Raw genomic sequence first — 22,786 nt, 5'->3', positions numbered from 1 at the left:
ACCATCACTCTATGCTCTAGTATCTAGTCAGCTTCTAAAACAAGCAGAGCTGACGGTAACCCAAAGCTGATTGCAGAGATGTTTCATTTACTAATCATTTGCAGGATAGCTGGAGTCATTATGGGTATACAGCTTTCTTTTCAACATCCAGAACTGATATTACAGACTGCATAATTCTCAGGCCACTTTAAGAAGCAGACACCCTTTGGAGGAAACAACTGTAAACCCTCTTGGCTGGTATTGACAGTGCAGAGCTGCAGATATAGCTGGGGTGGAGGAAAATATTTACAGGAAGCTGAACTATGGGTATGGGGGATGGAGGAAATGCGGATCAGAAGGGAGAGCTACAATGTAAAAATCTTTCAACCACACTTGAATAGATTTAACAATCCTAAATCACCACTTTAGTAACTGTGGGTATTTCCTACGGCTGATCTGGGTGAGCCAGGATACAAACAACTGAATTCTGCTCTTAAAAAAGAAACAGAAAATCACAGGCTACTCACATAAAGGTGACTCAAAGATAAAGTCTCCCATCAGCTTTGTCAGCACTGCAGGCTCTGGGCCTCAAAACATCTACTCAGTTAACGAGAATTAAAAACTAACTACCACAGCTAATAATTAGCAGCTAATAATTTAGCAACTAATGATACAACCCCTAATAGTACATGATTTTGAAAGTAATAGGTACAGATAAAACTTTGAGAATATACAGCATAAAAAAATAATTCACTTTTCCCACTTACACGATTTGCTTGCAGCATTTTCTGTCATTTGACCAATAGGAAAATACATGTTAATTGGATGATTGACATATTATTTTAATTAAAATGCTAATTGAAGAACTCTAGGTATAAAGGAACTTTAGCACAACTAAATGATAGGAAAAGATATTTTAAAAAACCACACTTGCATTGTATAATTTTGTCAGTGATTTTATACTAATTACCACCCATGGTTTTCCTAGACTAGCTGAAATGGATGACAATGCCAAAGACAATAATCAGTGAATTTTGGAGTCAGGTAACAAAATCTTTACTTGTTCATTTATTATGACCATAATTTCAGCTTAAACCTACAGACTCTAGATAGTACTTGAGAATCTCAGCAAGGGAAAAAAAACACAGCAAACAATGAATTTAGAATGGATCCAAATGAGATGGTTTTACCAAGGTCATCTACACTTAATGCCATTTCACTGTGAAATGCGGTAGCTCAACAACTAGAGTGTAAGCAATTGTGTTGTAATCCATATAGGCCAAGTGTAAGATAGGATGGAATTTGCTTTTATGCCCCAGGAGCCAAATATTTTTCCATGAGGTAACTCCTTTTGACCTCAATAGATTTACATAAGCTGTGCATTTGGCATACGGTTTCTGCAGAAGGTGATTTAATTATTCATAGAGGTAGTCTGTGTCATTAGAACTGTAAAATGTGTGTGTAACCTTCTTTCACTGGAGAGAGCTCCTTACAGTGATAATATGCTTTTTATATGGTGACAGATTGTCTCTGGTTCTTGCACTTGTCCAAGGAGTTTTTCTCAACCACACCACTTCAGACTATGACCCATGCAAGGGCCAGCAACAATGAGAGGAATTCAGAGAACATTTCTTCCTTCTACCTCTCAGGGCACATGTCATTAATGGGGATGGGAAGAAAGGTCTGTCAAATGTGACTAGCTCCATTTCCCCCTCTCCCGAGGCTTCAGATCCTGAGCCACAACTTGAAAGCATATTTTATATAGCTATTCTTAGAGTGTTAACACAAGCCCTGCTGGCCAAGTCTGTTCACCCAAACTGGGAGGCTCACCCCGCTTAATCCAAAATGCTGTGCAGACATACCCTAAAAAGGCTTCCCATTGTTTAACTGCAGATATCCAGTACATTCACATTTGTGTAGAGTTATGTTGCATATTTTATGCATGGGAAAACTGAGGCATAGAAACATTAGGGACAATATTTTCAGTCACAGGTACCAAAAATTGGGCACGTAAAAATGAATGGCCTCATTTTTTTCAAATGTACTACCTACAGGTGTTCAAAAGTTATGATAACCAGGATGCTCTTTGGGAGGATCTAGGTGTTTAAACTAGGGCTGTCAATTAATTGCAGTTAACTCAGGTGATTAACTTAAAAATTAATCGTGATTAAAGACATTAATTGTCATTAATTGCAGTTTTAATTGCACCGGTTAAGCAATAGAATACCAAGTGAAATTTATTAAATATTATTGGCTGTTTTTCTACAATTTTCAAATATATTGATTTCAATTACAACACAGAATACACAGTAAACAGTGCTCACTTTATATTGTTATTTTGATTACTAATATTTGCACTCTAAAATTATAAACAAAATAAATAGTATTTTTCATTTCACCTCATACAAGTACTGTAGTGCAATCTCTTTATGATGAAAGTGCAATTAACAAATGTAAATTTTTTTTGTGACATAACTGCACTCAAAAACCAAACAATGTAAAACTTAGAGCTTGCAAGTCCACTCAGTCCTACTTCTTGTTCAGCCAACCGCAAAGACAAACAAGTTTATTTAAATTTACAGGACATAATGCTGCCTGCTTATTATTTACAATCTCACCTGATAGTGAGAACAGGCGTTCACACTTTTGTAGCTGGCATTGCAAGGTATTTACGTGCCAGATATGCTAAACATTTGTAAACCCTTTCATGCTTCAGCCACCATTCCGGAGGACATGCTTCCATGCTGATGATGCTCGTTAAAAAATAATGCGTTAATTAAATTTATGACTGAACTATTTGGGGGAGGATTGGATGCCTCCCGCTCTGTTTTACCCAGACTCTGCCCTATATTTCATGTTATAGTAGTCTCGGATGAGGACCCAGCACATGATGTTCGTTTTAAGAACACGTTCACTGCAGATTTGGCAAAACGCAAAGAAGGTACCAGTGTGAGATTTCTAAAGATAGCTACGGCACTCGACCCAAGGTTTAAGAATCTGAAGTGCCTTCCAAAATCTGAGCGGGACTAGGTGTGGAGCATGCTTTCAGAAGTCTTAAAAGAGCAACACTCCAATGTGGAAGCTACAGAACCCAAACCACCAAAAAAGAAAATCAACCTTCCGCTGGTGGCATCTGACTCAGATAATGAAAATGAACATGTGTCGGTCCACACTACTTTGAATTGTTATCAAGCAGAACTTGTCATCAGCATGGATGCATGCCCTCCAGAATGGTGGTTGAAGCATGAAGGGACATCTGAACCTTTAGGGCATCTGGCACATAAATATCCTGTGACTCAGGCTACAACAGTGCAATGCGAATGCCTGTTCTCACTTTCAGGTGACATTCTAAACAAGAAGCGGGCAGCATTATCTCCTGCAAATGTAAACAAACTTGTTTGTCTGAGGAATTGGCTGAACAAAAAGTAGGACTGAATGGACTTGAGGGCTCTAAAGTTTTACATTGTTTTATTTTTGAATGCAGTTATTTTTTGTAAATAATTCTACATTTATAAATTCAACTTTCATGATAAAGAGATTGCACTACAGTACTTGCAGTGGGGGGATTGAAAAATAGTATTTCTTTTGTTTTTTACAGTGCAAATATTTGTAATAAAAAATAAATATAAACTGACCACTGTACACTTTGTATTCTGTTGTAATTTAAATCAATATGTTTGAAAATATAGAAAAAATCCAAAATATTTAAATAAATGGTATTCTATTATTGTTTAACAGCATGATTAATTGTGATTAATCTTTTTAAACGCTTGTCAGTCCTAGTTTAAACTTACCTGGACAAATCTGAAATGTTGATCCGTCATTTGACCAAGGCAAGTCTGTGGCAGAGCTGGGACTAGAACTCCTGTCTCCTCACTCTCAGTCATGCATGTTAAATACAAAAGTGTTGAGTTGTTTTAATTATACTTACATTGTTGTCAACAATCACAAATGATTCTGTTATACTAATTCATATTAAATAGATTTCCATTCATGAGAAAAAGAAAAGAAGGGCACTTATTTGGTCATCAGATCAGCAGATAAGAGATTGTGTGAATAAACTCTGGTTAAAAAAATAAAGTCACAGAGCCATCTAGAAAATGTTAGTGCTCGACTTTGTCAACTTCCCACAACTTAGGAAAACCCAACTGAAGAGCATTGCATATCCCTTAACTACACCACTTCCTCCCCAACCATCAGCTGGTCTCATTGATTGACTGTCTACTTTTTAAAATCTTTGTTGCTCTTTTCTTTTGAAATGTGTAAGTGAAGGTTTTGCTTGTGAAAGATGTCAAACTGAGAAACCAATGAACTAAAGTCCTCTATTTATTGTGGGACAGTTCCCTTAGTGGTAGTGTCAGAATATATTATCTTGCCAATGTATCTCAAATCTGACTTGGAGGGACCTTCTGTAATGGCAAGAAGATAATTTCCATAGCCACTCAATGCCTGGCCCCTCTGCTGGGACTGTGAATAACAGTACCAATTAGTGTCTATTGTAGTTGTTGATTTTATGAGTGAGAGGACACTAATATCCTAAAAACTGGACTGAAATCACCAACATGCTTGACAAAGGCCACAGAGACAGCTATCAGATTGTAAATCCTGTATCCTGAAACATTGGTGTATGTCTACACTGAAATTAGACACCTGTAACTGGCCATGCCAGCTGATGTTTGAACTCACACTGAAGCCCAAGCTCTGGGAAGTGTTAAAGACTGGGCTCCAGCCCGAGGCTGAACATTTACACTGCAATTAAACAGCCGCTTAGCCTGGGCCCCACAAGTCAGTTGACATGGGCCATCTGCAGGTTTCTAATTGCAGTGAAGACATGCCTTTAAAAAGGCAGGGAGTTCACTTCTGTCACCTATTGGTGTAATGGGATACACAAAGCCCAGAGTTGCTTAAGAACGGCAGATGAACCAGGGCTCCATTGGCATTGATTGGAGAGCAAGGACAGTTGACTGAATAGGCCAGGTCCCATTTACCCTTCAGTTTTGTGATGGTTTGAGGCATTTTGGTTAAAATTCAGTTAAGTTTTGAGTTCAGAGGCCATAACATGCAATTGACCTTTTGGGGAAATACAAGCTACTGACATTGAATGTGCCTTGGGTTACCCTGATGAGACTGCTCAGGCACAGCTGGGTCCAGGATCCTGGACAGAGCTAAGGGAGAGAGAGCAAGGAGAAGCACTCCTGCCTGCTGCTAGGAGTGTTTCCCTGGTGGTTAGGACTCTGTTAAGGGTCAGAGATACCACTGATCCCTCCCCAAGAGCTGAGCTGGGACTGCTGAACAGTGGGCAGTGCAGAGCAGTGGCAGCTTGGTGGCAACAGACGGTGCAAAGCAGCAGCAACAGCTGCTGCAAGATAATGGATCACACCGAGTGGCAGCAGCACCTTTGAGAGGACAGGTGGCACAGACCAGTGGCAGAGCTAGACAGCTTGGGCTGAAACCACAGAGGAAGCAGCAGCCTATCCAGGGATTCTGGTGCAGTCCTCCCTACCCAGCAATTAAAGCTGAAATCACTCCAGCTGGATTTGTCAGTTGAGCAGCCCGGACCTGCTAGAATTCTGACTTCTCCAGCCCAGGACAGCTAATTGTGAGCGGGAAGTAGTAAAGTATCAAGGACACACCAGCCACTCACAATGGCCAAAGATTGAGGTTGGAATTACTGTTAAAACCCTGGGGGCTGGATTCTTGCATGACAGAATTTGTTAATTGCTGGTTCTCCCAAATTCATTCTGTTGTCTTCTTTCCCCTCCCTGCACCTCCCAAATAAAGTTCCTTTTGTTGTAATCCTGGATTCAGCACTTGCAAGTGAGGAAGCATTGCCTATCAGCACCCAGGGTAGTGTATATTGTTTCCAAGGTTTCCGGATGGGGACTCAAGCTGGTAGTAGTAATTTTTTTTCAAGGAAAACCCCTGAAAATGAAATGCACCCTTTTTTGATGCCAACACCTGGCAGAAGGGTTACAAGATGTTAACGAGTCAGTTACCTGAGCTGTATTCAAACTGCTGACCTTGAGGTGAAAGGCTCAGGATCCCATTACCAATTTACTGAGCCATCTAACACCCCGGTGCTCCTAATTTCCTGCTGAAAATCTCTGGAAAGAAATAAATCACGGTCCTAGTTATAAGGGTCATATGAAGTGACAGGCCTCACTTAGTGGGATCACAATGAAAACTGTAATAATGCTGCTGTTTCCCCAACAGTTATAATTGAGTCATAGAGGGTATGCTATGCTCGAGCAATGTGCCAGCCTGTGGATCTTATCTCTTTGTGTCACTTTCCAAATATTTTCTGAGCCCTTAGGCACATTACAATTCTAAAGAGCAAAACCTGGTCAAAATGATGTACAGTACTGCAGGTTTCAAATCCTTTTAGAAGGTGGGCATTTTTTAGGACAGCTCTCCTGGGAACCTTATCTCACCTTTGAGCAACATGGATGGATTTTTTTAGTCAGATTTCACAATATCAGAATAGAAGTTCCCCCACAAATAGTCCTCAAGGTGCAGAGTTTTAAGGTTAAAAATAAGATGCTTCCAGATGCAAAACTCTCTTGTGTGTCATCCTTAATTTCACCACCAGCCTAGCAGCAGCATTTTAATTAAGTGCAAGACAAGTACCAAAAACTGAGTACAAGCAACAAGGAGAAATAGGATTATTCTAATCCAGTCGAGACATACCGGTAATTAAATGCAGAAATCAAAGACTCTTAGTGTCACAGAATTTGTTAGACACTTCAAGTGGATACTCCCACTTCAATCTGACATGCTGCAGTTTTTTGTTTTTTTTTTAAGGCATAAGAATGACTACAGGTTGGTTAGCTTTATTCTAACCAATTTACTAAATGAGATTTTAAATAAACTTTATAATAAGAACATTGGGCTGACTGGACACCAAGTCAGGGGCAGCACATCTTTACACTGCCCCAGCTGTGGAACTGGGAGAGAACTGACTCTAATGTCATATTCCCGTCCATTTTTGCCTCTTTATTCCAAGGTGGAAGTAAGAGGCGCCAGCCCTTCTGCAATGGTTCAGAGCCACTGACTGATGAATTTGAGGAGCAGAGTCTAGGCTCCATCCACTCCTTTTCCCTGCCCACCTACCTGCATGAGATGGGAGTAACAGCCTGGAGGGGGTGGATAGTCTTTCTCTCTGTCTCTGTGCTGTTGCCTACCACAATGCAGGTAGCCCACTCAGGGGAATAAACAGCTCCTTAGTCTCCGGCAGGAGTGCATAGACAGGATCTGGCCCAGTGTTATTTCTCCCTTTTTTTTTCCTCCTCTCTTCACCTGCATATTTCCAAGTGACTTCTCAAATTTGTTGCCATGGAGGCTGGGACAGTGATTAACAACACAATTGGTGTGTATCTGTCTATGGGAGCTTGTGAGGGGAATGGCTGAGATGAATATGTGAAGAGCAATCAACAGTAATTCTTCAGGATTTTATCATTAAATTCATCATGAAACTGAATCGGCAATGACCTGCACAAACATTAGCAGTAATGGCACAGTTATACACACACAGCATAATGGCATTTTGATAAACTGTCTTTCCTGCAGTTAGGGAGCCTTCCTGAGATTGGACTGCATAATTTACACCATCAACAAAGTATTGCCCCACTGTTATTTAAACACTGAGCTCCTTGTCCTGGTAGACTGTGATTAACTGGAATCAGTGTACATTGATTGAGCTGATTGTCAAATGCCTGTGACCCAGCTCATTGCTCACTGTCACAGTCCAACAGCCTCATTATTTACAATGATTCAGCCTTCTTCTTCTGTGGGATGGAACAGGTACCATTTCTTTAACAACAACAACAACGACAACCACCTTTTATCAAGCTTTTTAATAGTACAAAAATAAACTGATGGTTAACAACAAACAACAAGTAGTTAGTATTTAGTCTTATGGTTTCGAATGACTATTATTATAGCCTGGGGCTGCATAAACTTTTCTAGGAAATTTTCACAAGGCATTGGAGCGGACCATGATGATTCCTAAGCGCCACCCAACCCAGGGCTGTGCACTCCCTGCCCTCTCCTCCTGCATAGATACCAACCCCAGTGGATGCCCTCTTTGCGGGTCTGCAAAGAGGGAATGATGCTTCAAAGCATCTTGACCGGTCTTCTACATGGGATGGGGAGATCATCATGGATAGGGTCCCCTCTGTCCATGGATAACTGGACATGAGCATGATCTGGCTCATGCCTAATGTGAACAACCACTAATTTCAATCAAAGTGATAGTAACTAGTGTAATTTGGAGATGAAAACACTTTTGTTAGGTGGGTGGAAAATAATTAATATTAAAAACAAAATGTATGAATACAGAAAAATGTACTATTTTAAAATAATATGACTTACTGTGTGGAGTGAATCACATGTTCTATACGTATGACTTACACATAGCATATGTTGGTGAGGTTTTTATCCAGCTGGCATAGCACATTTATAAACTCAAGGAAATTTGACAGATTAACTTCTGGGGGAAGATATTGCATATTGTCTCCATTTTTGAGTAGATGGAAGGTTTTTTTGGCACTGATTTGGCAGAACTGATACAACCCTATTTTAAAGAGTATTTGTTGACTCTAACAGCAGTCCATCCATTTAACAGATAAGACCATCAATTTTTTTACACCTGTGGTATGCTCATTTACCTTTGGTGATGTCCAGCATTTAAAATCTGGACATTAGGGGTTTATTATAGTATATTATTATTATTATTATTATTATTTTAATCCAAGAGCACCGACTAACCTAGCAGAGGGATTTTATCTTTATTATTGATTCTTTATTCATTAATATGCAGATTTCCTCACTCCTAGTAATGCTGTTTACAATTTTTCAATGTATGGTACAAATGAAATGAAATGAAATGAAATTTCATCAGATGTTAAAATACTGCAAAATTAGTAAGCAGTTTTATCATTATAGCATCGTAGGAACATATTATTGCTAGTGTCTGGTTAAAAGCTATGGAAGTGCTATATTCTCATTTTGTTAGCTGAGGTCATTTCCCCTCTCCTGATGTTTTGCCACAAATGCTCCGATATCACCCCTTGATGAGACATACCCACATGATATCTACAATCTCCCTGGAGCCAATAGTCTCTTGAAGCAGCATGTAATGCTAAAGTCAATGTAATTTTTTCTAGCCACCTACTCAATAAACCCATCAATGGAAACATTCTGGGTTGGAACCCACTAAATTTAACTGGTGACCTCAGATGAACTGTAATTTCTCCAAACGGGAGGCATCGCACCAAGCACAACTAGCTCAAGGAAGAAATTAGCACAAGGCTAAATTGTGGCTGTGCGCCAAATACAGGGTGGGGTATAGCTGTGGTGCCCCAGGATTAGAGCAGGAACCACACTGTGCTTCCGAGTTAGAATCTGCTTCCTGACGACCTCCGTTCTCCATCACTATACCTGACACAAATAACTTCCCTAATGCATCTGTGTTAGCCAGCACATTGGTGGTAGGGATGGGGTATGGCCAAGGCATGTCCATTCCCTGCTCCCATCTGCCTATTATTCACCTGCCTTCCAAGGTGGAAGAGAGTGCCGCATATATCCTGTTGGTAGGGCATTAGGTGGACCATAATCTGGCCCATCATTTTTGTAAATTAAAATGTTGAAATCCCTTTAACATTAGAGCCACCACCACCCTTGCAGAAATGGAGTGAGTTCTATCCAGGTTGACAACAATTGGACTCCTGGACTGGTTAAGACTTTGCTTCTGTGTGTTTAAGGGTGCATGCAGCTTTTGCTGCTGCTGCTGTTCACAGATTGAAAGCCACGCTAAGCTGAGCTCCCGAAGGTAATTCAGTTGGGAACGCAGTGCTATAAACTGAAATGTAAGAAAATTGCTGCAACACGTTTGAAAAGTACTGTATGTATTATACGTTCTCATTTTATTCATGTAACTCACCCTAGCTAAAAATCCTGGGACCGCAGGTTTACTCAGAAATCTCTTCTCACCAGGATGATACTGTGAATTTTACTAGTTTACCAGAGACACATTAAGTTTTCTGTGTAAGTATGTTTTCTGCGTAAGTATGTTTTCTGCTCTGGCAGAAATCTGAAACTGGTGTAAATCAATGTAGCTCCATCTAGCGTTTCCATCTGGAACTTTTTGCTGAGAGGCAGTGTTGTACAGTGTTTAGGGCACTAGACTAGGAATGGGGACACAAAGATTCAATTCCTGGCTTTGCCTTTGACCTGCTGTGTGTCTCAACAATCTGTGCTGCTGTTTCCCCTCTAATGCTGATTATTATTCTTTTGTATTGCTATAACTCCTGAGAGTCCGCGTCATGGGCCAGGAGTCTATTGTGTTAGCTCCTGTACAAACACAGAACAAATAGACAACCTCCGCCCCCAAGATCTTACAATTTAAGTAGTCTGCCTTGTCAACTCATCGTGCAAGCGCGATAAGATGAGGACTGTGTATTTGTACTGTCCTGAGCACAATGGGGACTCAGTCTTGGTTGGGCTTGCTAGGCACTATAGTCATACAAATAATTAACAATGTGGCGAGAAATTAAGCTGATGAGTTTTTTCAAAAACATTTTGATTTCTTTTGCTCCTAACAACATTTTTTGGTAAGTAGGCCATCCTGTAAAATAAACCAAAAATCAAAACATCACATCCATACGCAAAGGTATATTGGACTGGCTAGCCTATTTATTCAGTAAGACAGTCTCTAACAGATCCCTTGGAACGGCAAAATAGATTTTTGGGAATATTATGTTCAGTTGGCTTTCTGCAAATAGACTAGGGTATTCTCCAAGTGCTGATAGATGACTCTTCACTGGCAAATACAGTGCATAATTGGCATGAATTTAGACGATGAAGTTTATTCTGTAGATGTCTTCTTATGAACTTGCTTATGTTCTTTATCTCTTAAAGAAAGCAAGCACAAAGGGCCTAATCTGTCAGCCTAACCCCTGCTGGGTAATACCTTTCCCTGTGAGTAGTTGTCACTCAAACTCAAATGAGGTTGGTAGAATGAGGGCAAAAGATATTTTCTGAAAAATAACAGAAAATAAAGGGTAGGTGGCGCTTTAAGAACAGAGGTTGAAATCCTCCTTCCATTGAAGTCAATAGCAAAACTCCCATGACTTCCACAGGGTCAGTATTTCATGAATATTTTGTGGTAATCAGAGGCAGGGCAGAGGCAGGTTAACCCAGGGCAACACTAGGAATAGAGGGTTTGGATTTTTTTTCCTTAAAGTTTTTTTCTTTTTAATATATTCATTTTATTTCATTAAAAAATTGTCAGGCATGTGATTGAAAACAAAGTTCAAAATTAAACTAAACTTTTGGTTTAAAATATTTTGGGTATTTTTTATTTGTTCCCTTCCCTCTTTCTTTAACTATCTTTTCCCACTGAAAGGGGGATAAAAAATTAAAATAAGAGAAATGTTAGTTTCTCTCATTTTTAAAATAAAACCTTTTCTAGTTGAAAAAAGGGAAAGTTTAAAAAAAAGACAAAAAGTGTTTTTTTCCTCTCTCTCCTCACTCTTGCCTCTTTTTACTTTCCCCCACTTCTTGCAAACTAACCTAATCTCATCTCTGTATTCTGAGACTGCAACTTGTTGTGAAAGTGAGAGGAGGAGCTAGCAGAAGACAACTGGAAGCAACCCAAGAATTCCTGGAGTTACAAAGCAAGATCCCCTTTCAGATTCAGAGAACTCACGCAGAGAAGTCCTCTGCCCTGAACTTGTTACTGAACTTTACAGCGGGAGGTAAAAGCTAGGAGAGTTTACAGTGGTATGTTTATAAGCAGGGATGGAATAAAGCAGCAGAGATTTTCACAGGTTTTAGTTTGAGGTTTTACAAATTAATTAAAATAATGGAGGTAGGCAAGCATGAGAAATATGTGCTCTTAAATGAGGACTCGGACTTGGAAGAGTTTGATAAAAGTAAAGTGGCACTGATGCACCATCCCCAAGATGGGTGAGTTACATAGCATGTAAAACAATTGCTTTTGTTTTAGTACTGATTCTGAATTAAATATATATCTTCTTTTTAGGTCTTACTATGGCAGGATCTGATATTCTGTTACCACACACAGTTATGGGATAAAGTTTTAACAGACTGAGAGATGGAAGTGTAATTTACCCCCCCCCAAAAAAAAAATCCATCAGTCTCTAGCAAATGGTAATCAATATACCTGAAGGAGTGTTTCTTATTGATCTACAAGTTCTTGTACCTTTACACTGGCATCAATATTTATACATAGATCAGGGCAATGTATAACGGAGAAAATAAAAGGGCCATACATTGATTAACTAGCTATAAGGTCATTTTGGAAGATTTATCTCCAGGGATCTGCCCTTTATTTATGTCAGAGGCATAGTACTTTGGATGAAATCACTGATACTTACATAGATTTGATATTTAGGAGGATACAGTTTGGGAATAAAGAGCACAGCTCATTTAAACTCAGTGAACATTGGATGGATTTTTTTTTTGCAAGCTTTTTTGGTGGTATGAGAGATCTGTCATCTCTGATTTGGAAAATCCCTCCTGTCTGCATAAAACAATAGTGACAGTTCTGCATTGAAGTACTGGACTGAACTATGTGACTACAAATGTTACAATGGAAGGTGAGATCATTTTAAAAAACAAACAAAACACACCCTGGGTATCCAGGTCACCCATGCTGGAGAAAACATATTTGCACTAACAAAGTAACACGTAAATAATTTATAATAGACGAAAGAAAATATAAATAATATATGTAGTGTTGGCAGAATTCAATGTTTTAAATAATTTTGACAGATATCAATGTTTATTTTATGCTTTTTGTTTTTAATCAATTTAAATTTTCACAGTTGTAGAAAGTTATGGGTTTTAAGCATTTTTTTTCAATTTGTATCTATTAAAATTTTCACTGTTGTGGGAAGTTATGGAGGACCAGGCAATAATTATGTAATGCCAGTAGACACAGAGATTCAAAAAGTTAAAACTTTATAACCATAGAAACACAAATTGTCAACAGCACATACAAATCAAGCCCTAAAGTTCTCAAGCAGCATTTTTCTTACTTTGCCTGGGTGTACATTTTGATTATGATTGATGGAAATTTTTTGTCCGTTTGTGTATGTACAGTGAAATCAATTTTTACCAACATTTACCGAAAAAAATAGAATCATGCCAAGCCTTAATACATTGCATGAAGTAACTGCTTTGTTAAATCCTTAGTTCAGAAAAAAATCACGAGTTTTTTATGTCACTGTGCAAATGCTTTGTTTACCCATTTTATTTATGGAACATGTTCACTATTGCTTTTTGAGAGCTTGTCATCTTGTTGTGGACATTGTATGCTACTCCGCTTTCAGCTATTATTTGTATAAAAACCCCATACCCAAATGCAGCTAAAAGATGTCATCTTTTCCTTTGAGTGTCTTCCTGATAAATAATGTCTAAGGGTTCTAGCCATGCGGCACATGTGATTCAACATTGAATATGGTCTTGTGAAAATATTTGTTCAGACTTACAGAGCAAAAATTCAGATTGGTGAACTAAACCCTAATCTTTTTAGAGGATTATAACAGAGCATAGAGGTCATATCTTTGTTGTGATACATCCAAACTGCTGAAATGTTAACATTTTAGAAATCTCTCTCTATATCAGTGGTTCTCAAACTTATTCCTCTGCTTGTGCAGGGAAAGCCCCTGGCGGGCCGGCCAGTTTGTTTACCTGCTGCGTCCGCAGGTTCAGCCGATCGCGGCTCCCACTGGCCACGGTTCACTGCTCCAGGCCAATGGGAGCTGCCGGAAGCAGCGGCCAGTATGTCCCTCGGCCTGCGCTGCTTCCAGCAGCTCCCATTGGCCTGAAGCAGCGAACCGCGGCCACTGGGATCTGCGATCGACCGAACCGGCGGACGCGGCAGGTAAACAAACTGGCCAGCCCACTAGGGGCTTTCCCTGCACAAGAGGCAGAACGAGTTTGGGAACAACTGCTCGATATCCATGTTAAAATAAATACAGAACCAAGACCATGGATTCACACAGGGGTTAATTATGCAGACACTTAGATTTGTAGGAAAAAGATTGAATATGACTGGCAGACAACTTAACATACTATATTACTGCAGTCTGAGACACACAGGTTTACAATGAGATAGCTCACAAAATCTGCTGTTGGATTTGTGAGCACCAATGCATGCAATGGATATTCACAAGTGACACAGGAATGAGGCTGGATCAAGGTCACATTTAAGTCCCTTGTGAGCATCAAAAAAGAAGCCCTTATATTCTCCAAGATTGTGGAAGTTACAGCTGTGCTTTAAAATATTCATCCATTGACTGTCCTGCAGGAATTGAAGCCAACTGTGGCATCTCAGATTATAATTCAGCCTGTTGCTCTCAGTGTCCACAAATCATCCTACAATTAAGCTATTTTAAAACTATTCCTTCACAGTGATAGCCAGAGCCCCTTCCCACGAGGTTTGGCAAACCCAGCAGCAACCTACCTGTGACTACCAGAGGTGACAAGTGTTATGTAAGAAATTCTGCAAGTAGGGTCGAATAGATAGAGGGTTCTATCCATTTGGGAAAGACAGGACAAAGAAAAACTGGAACTGGATTTTTGTATCTTTCTGAATTGAAGCACTGTACACGTAGTATACCACACAGATACAATACATTAACTTTTAGATAGGGGTCCTTAAATATATGTATACTTATTGTAGATCTCATTTCAATTTCATTTTAAAAAATAAGTTGTGTGTCAAACAAGTGTATGTTTATTTAGAAATCAGATTGCTTAAAAACAAACTTAGGTTGCAAAGTTTTATACTGGAGCTGTTGTATCCAAGTCCTACCTCTTTAATATACTTATGTATTGTTTCTGACAGTGAAAATGTACAGTCATAGAATATCAGGGTGAGAAGGGACCTCAGGAGGTCATCTAGTCCAACCCCCTGCTCAAAGCAGGACCAATCCCCAATTTTTGCCCCAGATCCCTAAATGGCCCCCTCAAGGATTGAACTCACAACCCTGGGTTTAGCAGGCCAATGCTCAAACCACTGAGCTATCCCTCACAGAACAGGAAGTAAAATACAGTAAACATAATGATGGCATAATAAAATGAATATTACAAAATGTTTAAAGACATTCATGAGTGACACTGCACTCTGAGCCGATGTCACAATCCCACAAGAGCCAGTCTGGCCTAGAAAACACCACCAGACTAAGACTCAGGACACCTTGGGGCTATTCGTGGCTCTGCCACTGGGCTGCTGGGTGACCTTAGGTAAGTCACTTCACCTTTGTCTGCCTCAGTTTTCCCTCCTCTGTAAAATGGGGATGATGATTCTGACTGCCCTTGCAGAACTACTGCTCAAGAGAGCTAGCAGTTGTCACTGGGGGGGAGATTTTCAAAGGTGCAAAGACTTTCAGTAGATATTGGGCACCTCACTTCCTTTTGTGGCATAGATTTATAGCTTCTAAGGCCAAAAGGAACCATGAGATCATCTAGTCAAATCACCTGCATAACACAGGCCAAAGAATTTCACTCAGTTAGCGCTTTATTGAGCCAAATAACTTGTGCTGAATGAAAGCCTATCTTCCAGAGAGGTGTCTAGTCTTGACCTAAAGACATCAAGAAATGGAGAATTCACCACTTCCTTTGGTAGTTTGTTTCAATGTTTAATCACCCTCATCCTGCCTCATTTCGCATTTGAATGTGTCTGATTTTAAAGTCTCTTCCTTTGTGAATTTGTTTAATGAAGTTATCATTTCATGACAGACCTCATGTTCAGTAAAGAGCAGAAGTGTAGCTCTTTGGCCTTATTCTCCACTGTCTTGTGCAGTCATGAACTCTGGCCCAAAGTTGGGGTAAAATACTTTCGGAAGCATCTTATACTCATTTTGCAGCAGCAGAAGTGACTTCACAAGGTATTAAAAAAAAAAAATCATACCCTTTATTCCCAAGCCCAGTAAAACAGTCATATTAAATTCTTGTTGGAGACAATTCCTTGGATAGTAGAAATAAATATATTTTGACCAGAGTAATAAAACAGTTAAGTGAATAAGCTGTTCATGAGATTTTTGTCCTTCAGGGACAAATAGATAATATATGAGCTATCCTGCCTGCTTATTGAGCTGGGATAAGATAGAGAGAGAGAGACACGCTCATACACACATACATGTACTCTTAATAAGCAGAGAAAAAAAATTATTTGCTGAGCTACACTCTGAAGTTACTTACTTCTAGTGAATGAACAAGATTAAGAAACAGCCCAAAAGGAATTATATAAGAGCCGGGGTGGTACAGTGGGTAGGAAGCTGGACTGAGTGAAACCTTGGTTCCATTCTCTGTGCTACCAGTGAACTACTACACTACCTTCTCCCAAAGTGATTTCATTAAGGTATCCATTGAGAAGTGCTTTAGAATTAACCCTAAAGTCCCCACTCTCTCCCTGCACAATTTGAGCAGCAAGGCGGTATACTCAGCAGCTGAAGGAAAGAGGAATCCAGCTTCAGACTACTTCAGCCTCATGCATACCTACTCACCTCACTGAGGAAAAATGGTTGGTGATCCACAATAGCTGCTCTACCAGCCCAGCCCAAGAAGCCCGAGTGCACAGCAGCATCCAGGCAGCCCCCACTAAGCTTTCATTTCACTACATTCAGAGCTAACATGGTCCTGCATAGGCTCCATACAGCCTGCTTCTCTTCTCTCTGTAGCAGAGCCTCAGTCCCTGGAAAAATCATGGAGCAGGTCCTCAAAGAATCAATCCTGAAGCACTTACATGAGAGGAAAGTGATCAGGAACAGTCAGCATGGATTCACCAAGGGAAGGTCATGCCTGACTAATCTAATCGCCTTCTATGATGAGATTACTGATTCTGTGGATGAAGGGAAAGCAGTGGATGTATTGTTTCTTGACTTTAGCAAAGCTTTTGACACGGTCTCCCACAGTATTCTTGTCAGCAAGTTAAAGAAGTATGGGCTGGATGAATGCACTATAAGGTGGGTAGAAAGCTGGCTAGATTGTCGGGCTCAACGGGTAGTGATAAATGGCTCCATGTCTAGTTGGCAGCCGGTGTCAAGTGGAGTGCCCCAGGGGTCGGTCCTGGGGCCGGTTTTGTTCAATATCTTCATAAATGATCTGGAGGATGGTGTGGATTGCACTCTCAGCAAATTTGCAGATGATACTAAACTGGGAGGAGTGGTAGATACGCTGGAGGGGAGGGATAGGATACAGAAGGACCTAGACAAATTGGAGGATTGGGCCAAAAGAAATCTGATGAGGTTCAATAAGGATAAGTGCAGGGTCCTGCACTTAGGATGGAAGAATCCAATGCACCGCTACAGACTAGGGACCGAATGGCTAGGCAGCAGTTCTGCGGAAAAGGACCTAGGGGTGACAGTGGACGAGAAGCTGGATATGAGTCAACAGTGTGCCCTTGTTGCCAAGAAGGCCAATGGCATTTTGGGATGTATAAGTAGGGGCATAGCCAGCAGATCGAGGGATGTGATCGTTCCCCTCTATTCGACACTAGTGAGGCCTCATCTGGAGTACTGTGTCCAGTTTTGGGCCCCACACTACAAGAAGGATGTGGATAAATTGGAGAGAGTCCAGCGAAGGGCAACAAAAATGATTAGGGGTCTAGAGCACATGACTTATGAGGAGAGGCTGAGGGAGCTGGGATTGTTTAGTCTGCAGAAGAGAAGAATGAGGGGGGATTTGATAGCTGCTTTCAACTACCTGAAAGGGGGTTCCAAAGAGGATGGCTCTAGACTGTTCTCAATGGTAGCAGATGACAGAACGAGGAGTAATGGTCTCAAGTTGCAATGGGGGAGGTTTAGATTGGATATTAGGAAAAACTTTTTCACTAAGAGGGTGGTGAAACACTGGAATGCGTTACCTAGGGAGGTGGTAGAATCTCCTTCCTTAGAGGTTTTTAAGGTCAGGCTTGACAAAGCCCTGGCTGGGATGATTTAACTGGGAATTGGTCCTGCTTCGAGCAGGGGGTTGGACTAGATGACCTTCTGGGGTCCCTTCCAACCCTGATATTCTATGATTCTATGATGATTCTATGATTATGTTGCAGGAAATCATTTATGCATTTGCCACCTAAGCTTATAGAGCCAGATTTACATTAGCATAAATGCAAGCTAACCCCATTCATGGTAATAAAGTTATTCCACACTTACACAAGAAGAGCTAAGTCTTGGTTCTCTTGTGGCTAGATTTTTTTTTTTTAAACCCCATTGCAGTCTCCCAGGTGATCTGCTTTAGTCCCACTACAACACAGTACACACCCTTCCAACAATCAATAACCAAACCAACCACTTTTTAATCACACAAAGCACCACACAGCTGAGGGAGGGGGTTAATTTGACTTGGTCCTCCCCAGGTTGTCCTGGAAGTACTTATCACATATCTACCACATTCCATTCTTTATGAATGTTTTTAATCAACAGTTCCCCTATAAACTTCTTAAATACAGGGAAAGAGGACGCCTTTCCACCATTTAAAACTACAAATCCCACAGAAGAGAAAACCTCTCGCCACCCCCACAGGAAATTAACCTGCTGGGCTGTTCCTGCAAGACTATAAAGCCTCTCAGGTGCTGCTGCAGCAGCAGTCCTAACAAAATGAGTCATCAGCGAGTTTTTCCTTCTCAGATAGGCACACATTTCATTTCAGCCATGTTGACCATTGAAAGGGAAAAAATACACTGGGGGGGTCTCAGAGTGACTTGAGTACAGCATTTGTATACATCCTCGTTCCAGGGGAGCTTCACAGGGGGCATTTTATGTGCTGAAATCTTATTATAAGCAGGGCTCCATGTATTCTACAGTTATGGCATCTGATATAGAAGCTACCTTTTGAATTTTGCTACAGAATCTGTCTCCTCGCCAGCTGTGAAAAACCTACTCATTCCTCCTTGAAAAATTCTTCAGTGCAGTTATGTGGTGTCAATACAAAAAATTGTGGTATAGGTAAAGAATAAGGGAAGAGTAAAATAAACTGAATCTAATATCCAGCTACCACCACTTTACTAATTAATTGCTACTAAATAAGCTGTGTAAGAGCTAGGCATTATTATTATTTATTATTGAAAACTGTACTGATTGCATTCTTCATTTTTGGTAATTAATGCATTCAAAGCCATAAGCTGCTACAGAATTTCTATCCTGCCACAATGCAGTCCCACAGAATTTAGGTGCAGTTTGCTGTCAAGTATACAAGGCTTTTCTTAAAGGGGAAACATTAGTGGACTTCCTAATACAACAGGTATAACCAGGGATAGATAATTCAGCAGCATTCCAAGTATAGCATTTATAGCACTGGGGAGTCCATTGGAATTGTTGAGTGGTGCATTTATTCAATTTCCTGGTGTTATATGGAATTTCTAGGGACCATTTCAATCCAGCATTTACATATGAAGTTACCAGAATTGTCTGTCATGGATTTTGGACAATCCAGAGATGCTGAAGATTGTGTCAACCACATTCAGAGCAGTGCAAAAGAAAAAGAGTAACATGGGTGGCAAGAGCAGCTTAGTCATGAAGCCATATGCAGTGATGTACAGAACAATACAACTTTATTGAGCCCAGTCTCTGAGGGAAAACCTCTCGCCACCCCCACAGGAAATTAACCTGCTGGGATGTTCTTGCAAGACTATAAAGCCTCTCAGGTGCTGCTGCAGCAGCAGTCCTAACAAAAATGAGTCATCAGCGACTTTTTCCTTCTCAGGCAGACACTGCATAATCTTAGCTGCCAGTAGATGGTGCTTTTTCTGTGAGCAATCTGTGAGATATATTGTAATACTGTCTTACAGAAATCCAAGGATTTATTGGGAGGGTGAAAGCTACAACTCCTGCACACACAGGCAGGTCTTAACTTGCCAGTTGCCTGCACTCCCACTACCAAGCCAACAACTTAATATCAAGTCAATAACTAAACACTAAGATAAAGGTTATATGTTAGTGGAGATGCTGTCTGCACTGATCATTACACACATACACACACTCTTAGTTTACTGAGCATTTGAAAATAACAAATTTTTATTATCATTGTAGCTCCTAGGAATCCAGGCAGTCTACCATCCACTTCAGTTTCCCTGTTGAATATATCACTCATAGCTGGATCTAGATTCTCAACAATTACAGGATACATGTGTTCCAAGCTAGACTTATCTGTATGGGTCAACTGTCTGTTGAAGACTGCAATGTGGTGAGATTCCAAGGATGTACAGGCAAAAAAATTTCCACAACCTGGCTCCTATTCTCAGCTATAGGAACATGATGGGATATTTCCAAATCCTCTTCTGCATGCCCGAGATGCTTGTTGAATATCCTAACTGACAATTTCCTAATTCAAAAAGTGTTACATCCAACATGTGGGAAGTATATATTAGACCATGTCTTGACAGATAAAGAGAGCTAAACAGAACTAAAAGGTAATGTTAGCTTAAGTACAAGTCATCATGACTTTTCTTATGTGAAAACAGTATAAAGTCCATACCAGTAATATATGTACTAGGTGCTCTAAAAGGGCTAATTTCATAAAGCTAAACACAATAATGAGTCAATTCAGCAGGAAGAATTTAAACTGAAAAATATAAATGATAATTGGGAATGGTTTAAGAACATTTAACCAGATGCCCCAAAAGCCATAACTGAGAAAGAAGGCCATACTGGTTAAAAAACCCAATCTGGTTTAGGGGGAAGTGAAAGCAGCTAAAAAAATAAAAATGCATAGATAAAAATGTAAGAAAAGGGAAATTAATAGTTGTGAATATAAATCATAAGCTATGAATTGTAGAATATGATAAGGAAGGAAGGGAAAATTTATGCCCATCAGAGTTAAGGATAATAGGAGGGAAATTTTAAAAATATTGAACAAAAAGAATCCTACTGATAGTATTTGTCCATTACAAGAGGGAAATGCTAGTACTGCCAATTAAAATACAAAAAAAGGCAACATGTTCAATAAATATTTCTGTACTGTATTTGGGAAAACGAACGGTGAGTTCGTTATATCATACAATGATGAAACGCTTTCCATTCAAATAGTAACTGAGGAGGATGCTAAACTGCAGCTATTAAAGTTAGACATTTTTAAATCAACGTGTCCAGATGACTTCTAAGTGTTTTAAAAGAGCTGGATAAGGAGCCAACTAGACAATTAATGTTGATTTTCAATAGCTCTTGGAACATTAAAGAAATTCCGAAAGATTGAAAGAAATATAATGTTGTGCCAATATTTCAAAAGGATAATGATGGGATGAACTGATGTCAATCAGTCTAAAATTGATCCTAGGCAAGATAATGGAGCACCTGATATAGGAATCAATTCATAAAGAATAATATAATATATGTAATACTAATTAACATGAGGTTATGTAAAATAGAGCCTGTCTAACTAACTTGACTTTTATGAGATTATAAATATGGTGGATAAAGATAATAGTGTTGTTGTAATATACTCAGACTTCCATGAGGCATTTGACGTGGAACCACACAACATTTTGATTCAAAAACTAAAATGATGCAAAATTAACATGGCACACATTATGTGAATTAAAAACTTGCTAACAGGTCTCAAAATAGAATTGTAAATGGTGAATCCTCACTGAGTGGCTGTGTTGTTAGTGGGGTCCCACAGAGCTCACTTCTTGGCCCTAAGCTATTAAATATTTTTATCAATGACCTAAAATAAAACATAAAATTATCACTGATAAAATTTTCAGATGATACAAAGATTTGGCAAGTGGTAAATATTGAAGCGGACAGGTCACTAATACAGGTCCATCTGGATCACTTGGTAAATGGGGCACAAGCTAAACAATATTCCCTTTACATTTAGAAACAAAGAATGTTGGTCATATTTACAAGATGGGGGACCCTGTCCTGGGAAGCAGTGACTCTGAAAAAGACTTGGGGGTCTTGATGGATAATCAGCTGAACACAAGCTTCCAATGCAACTCTGTGGTCAAATGGGCCATTGTGATTCTTGGATGCATAAACAGGGTTATCTTGAGTAGGAATAGAGAGGTTATTTTACAGCTATATTTGGCACTGGTGCAACTGCTGCTGGAATACTGCATCATTCTGATATCCACCGTTCAAGAAGGATGTTGATAAATTGGTGAGGGTTCAGAGGAGAGCCATGAGAATGATTAAAAGATTGATTAAACATACCTTAAATTGATAGACTCAGGAGATCAATCTATTTAGGTCAACAAAGAAAAGATTAAGGAGTGACTTGATCACACTCAATAAGCATCTACACTGGAAACAAATAATTAATAATGGGCTCTTGGATCTAGCAGAGAAAGGTATACCAAGATCCAGTGGCTGGAAGTTGAAGCTAGACAAATTCAGACTGGAAATAAGGCATAAATTTTAACTGTGAGGTTAATTAACCATTGGAAAACTTTAACATGGGTTGTGGTGGATTCTCCATCACCAACATTTTTTTTAATTCAAGATTGATGCATTTCTAAAAGAGATGGTCTTATTCAAACAGGAATTATTTCAGGAAAGTTCTGCAGGAGGTCAGACTAGATAATCAAAGTGGTCCTTTCTAGTCTGTGAATCTATGAATGCTCCACATTTACCCTCCCCTTTCTTTCAGTAAACCTGTACACTAGTTCTTGGTGAACTACAAAGGGACAAGCTCTTGCTTTTTGTATCGGCAAGGAGTCATTGTTTAGTTTTTTAAGTACTGTGTGAGGTCCCCTCCAAAAGGGAGTATGTTTGGGATGTTTTTCCCTGACACCTGTTTCTAGTTGTAGAGCCACAGCTTCTCTCCTTCCCAGATGAGA

The 22,786-nt window shown here is 39.7% G+C and overlaps 1 protein-coding gene across 1 annotated transcript in view; it reads left to right on the top strand.

Annotated features, from left to right (window-relative positions):
• Positions 1–11,720: 11,720 nt before the first annotated feature.
• Positions 11,721–22,786, top strand: part of LOC141985815 (uncharacterized) — a 52,285-nt gene continuing 41,219 nt past the window's right edge. The window contains exon 1 of the mRNA XM_074950015.1: positions 11,721–11,946. Coding sequence (XP_074806116.1) covers positions 11,843–11,946 — 104 coding nt within the window. The 5' untranslated portion in view covers positions 11,721–11,842. The remainder of the gene's footprint in view (positions 11,947–22,786) is intronic.

This window comes from Natator depressus, chromosome 4 (genome assembly GCF_965152275.1).
Source record: "Natator depressus isolate rNatDep1 chromosome 4, rNatDep2.hap1, whole genome shotgun sequence".
Taxonomy (NCBI): Eukaryota; Metazoa; Chordata; order Testudines; family Cheloniidae; genus Natator; species Natator depressus.
The sequence above is the reverse complement of the archived record's forward strand: the minus strand, read 5'-3'. Positions and strand labels throughout refer to the sequence as shown.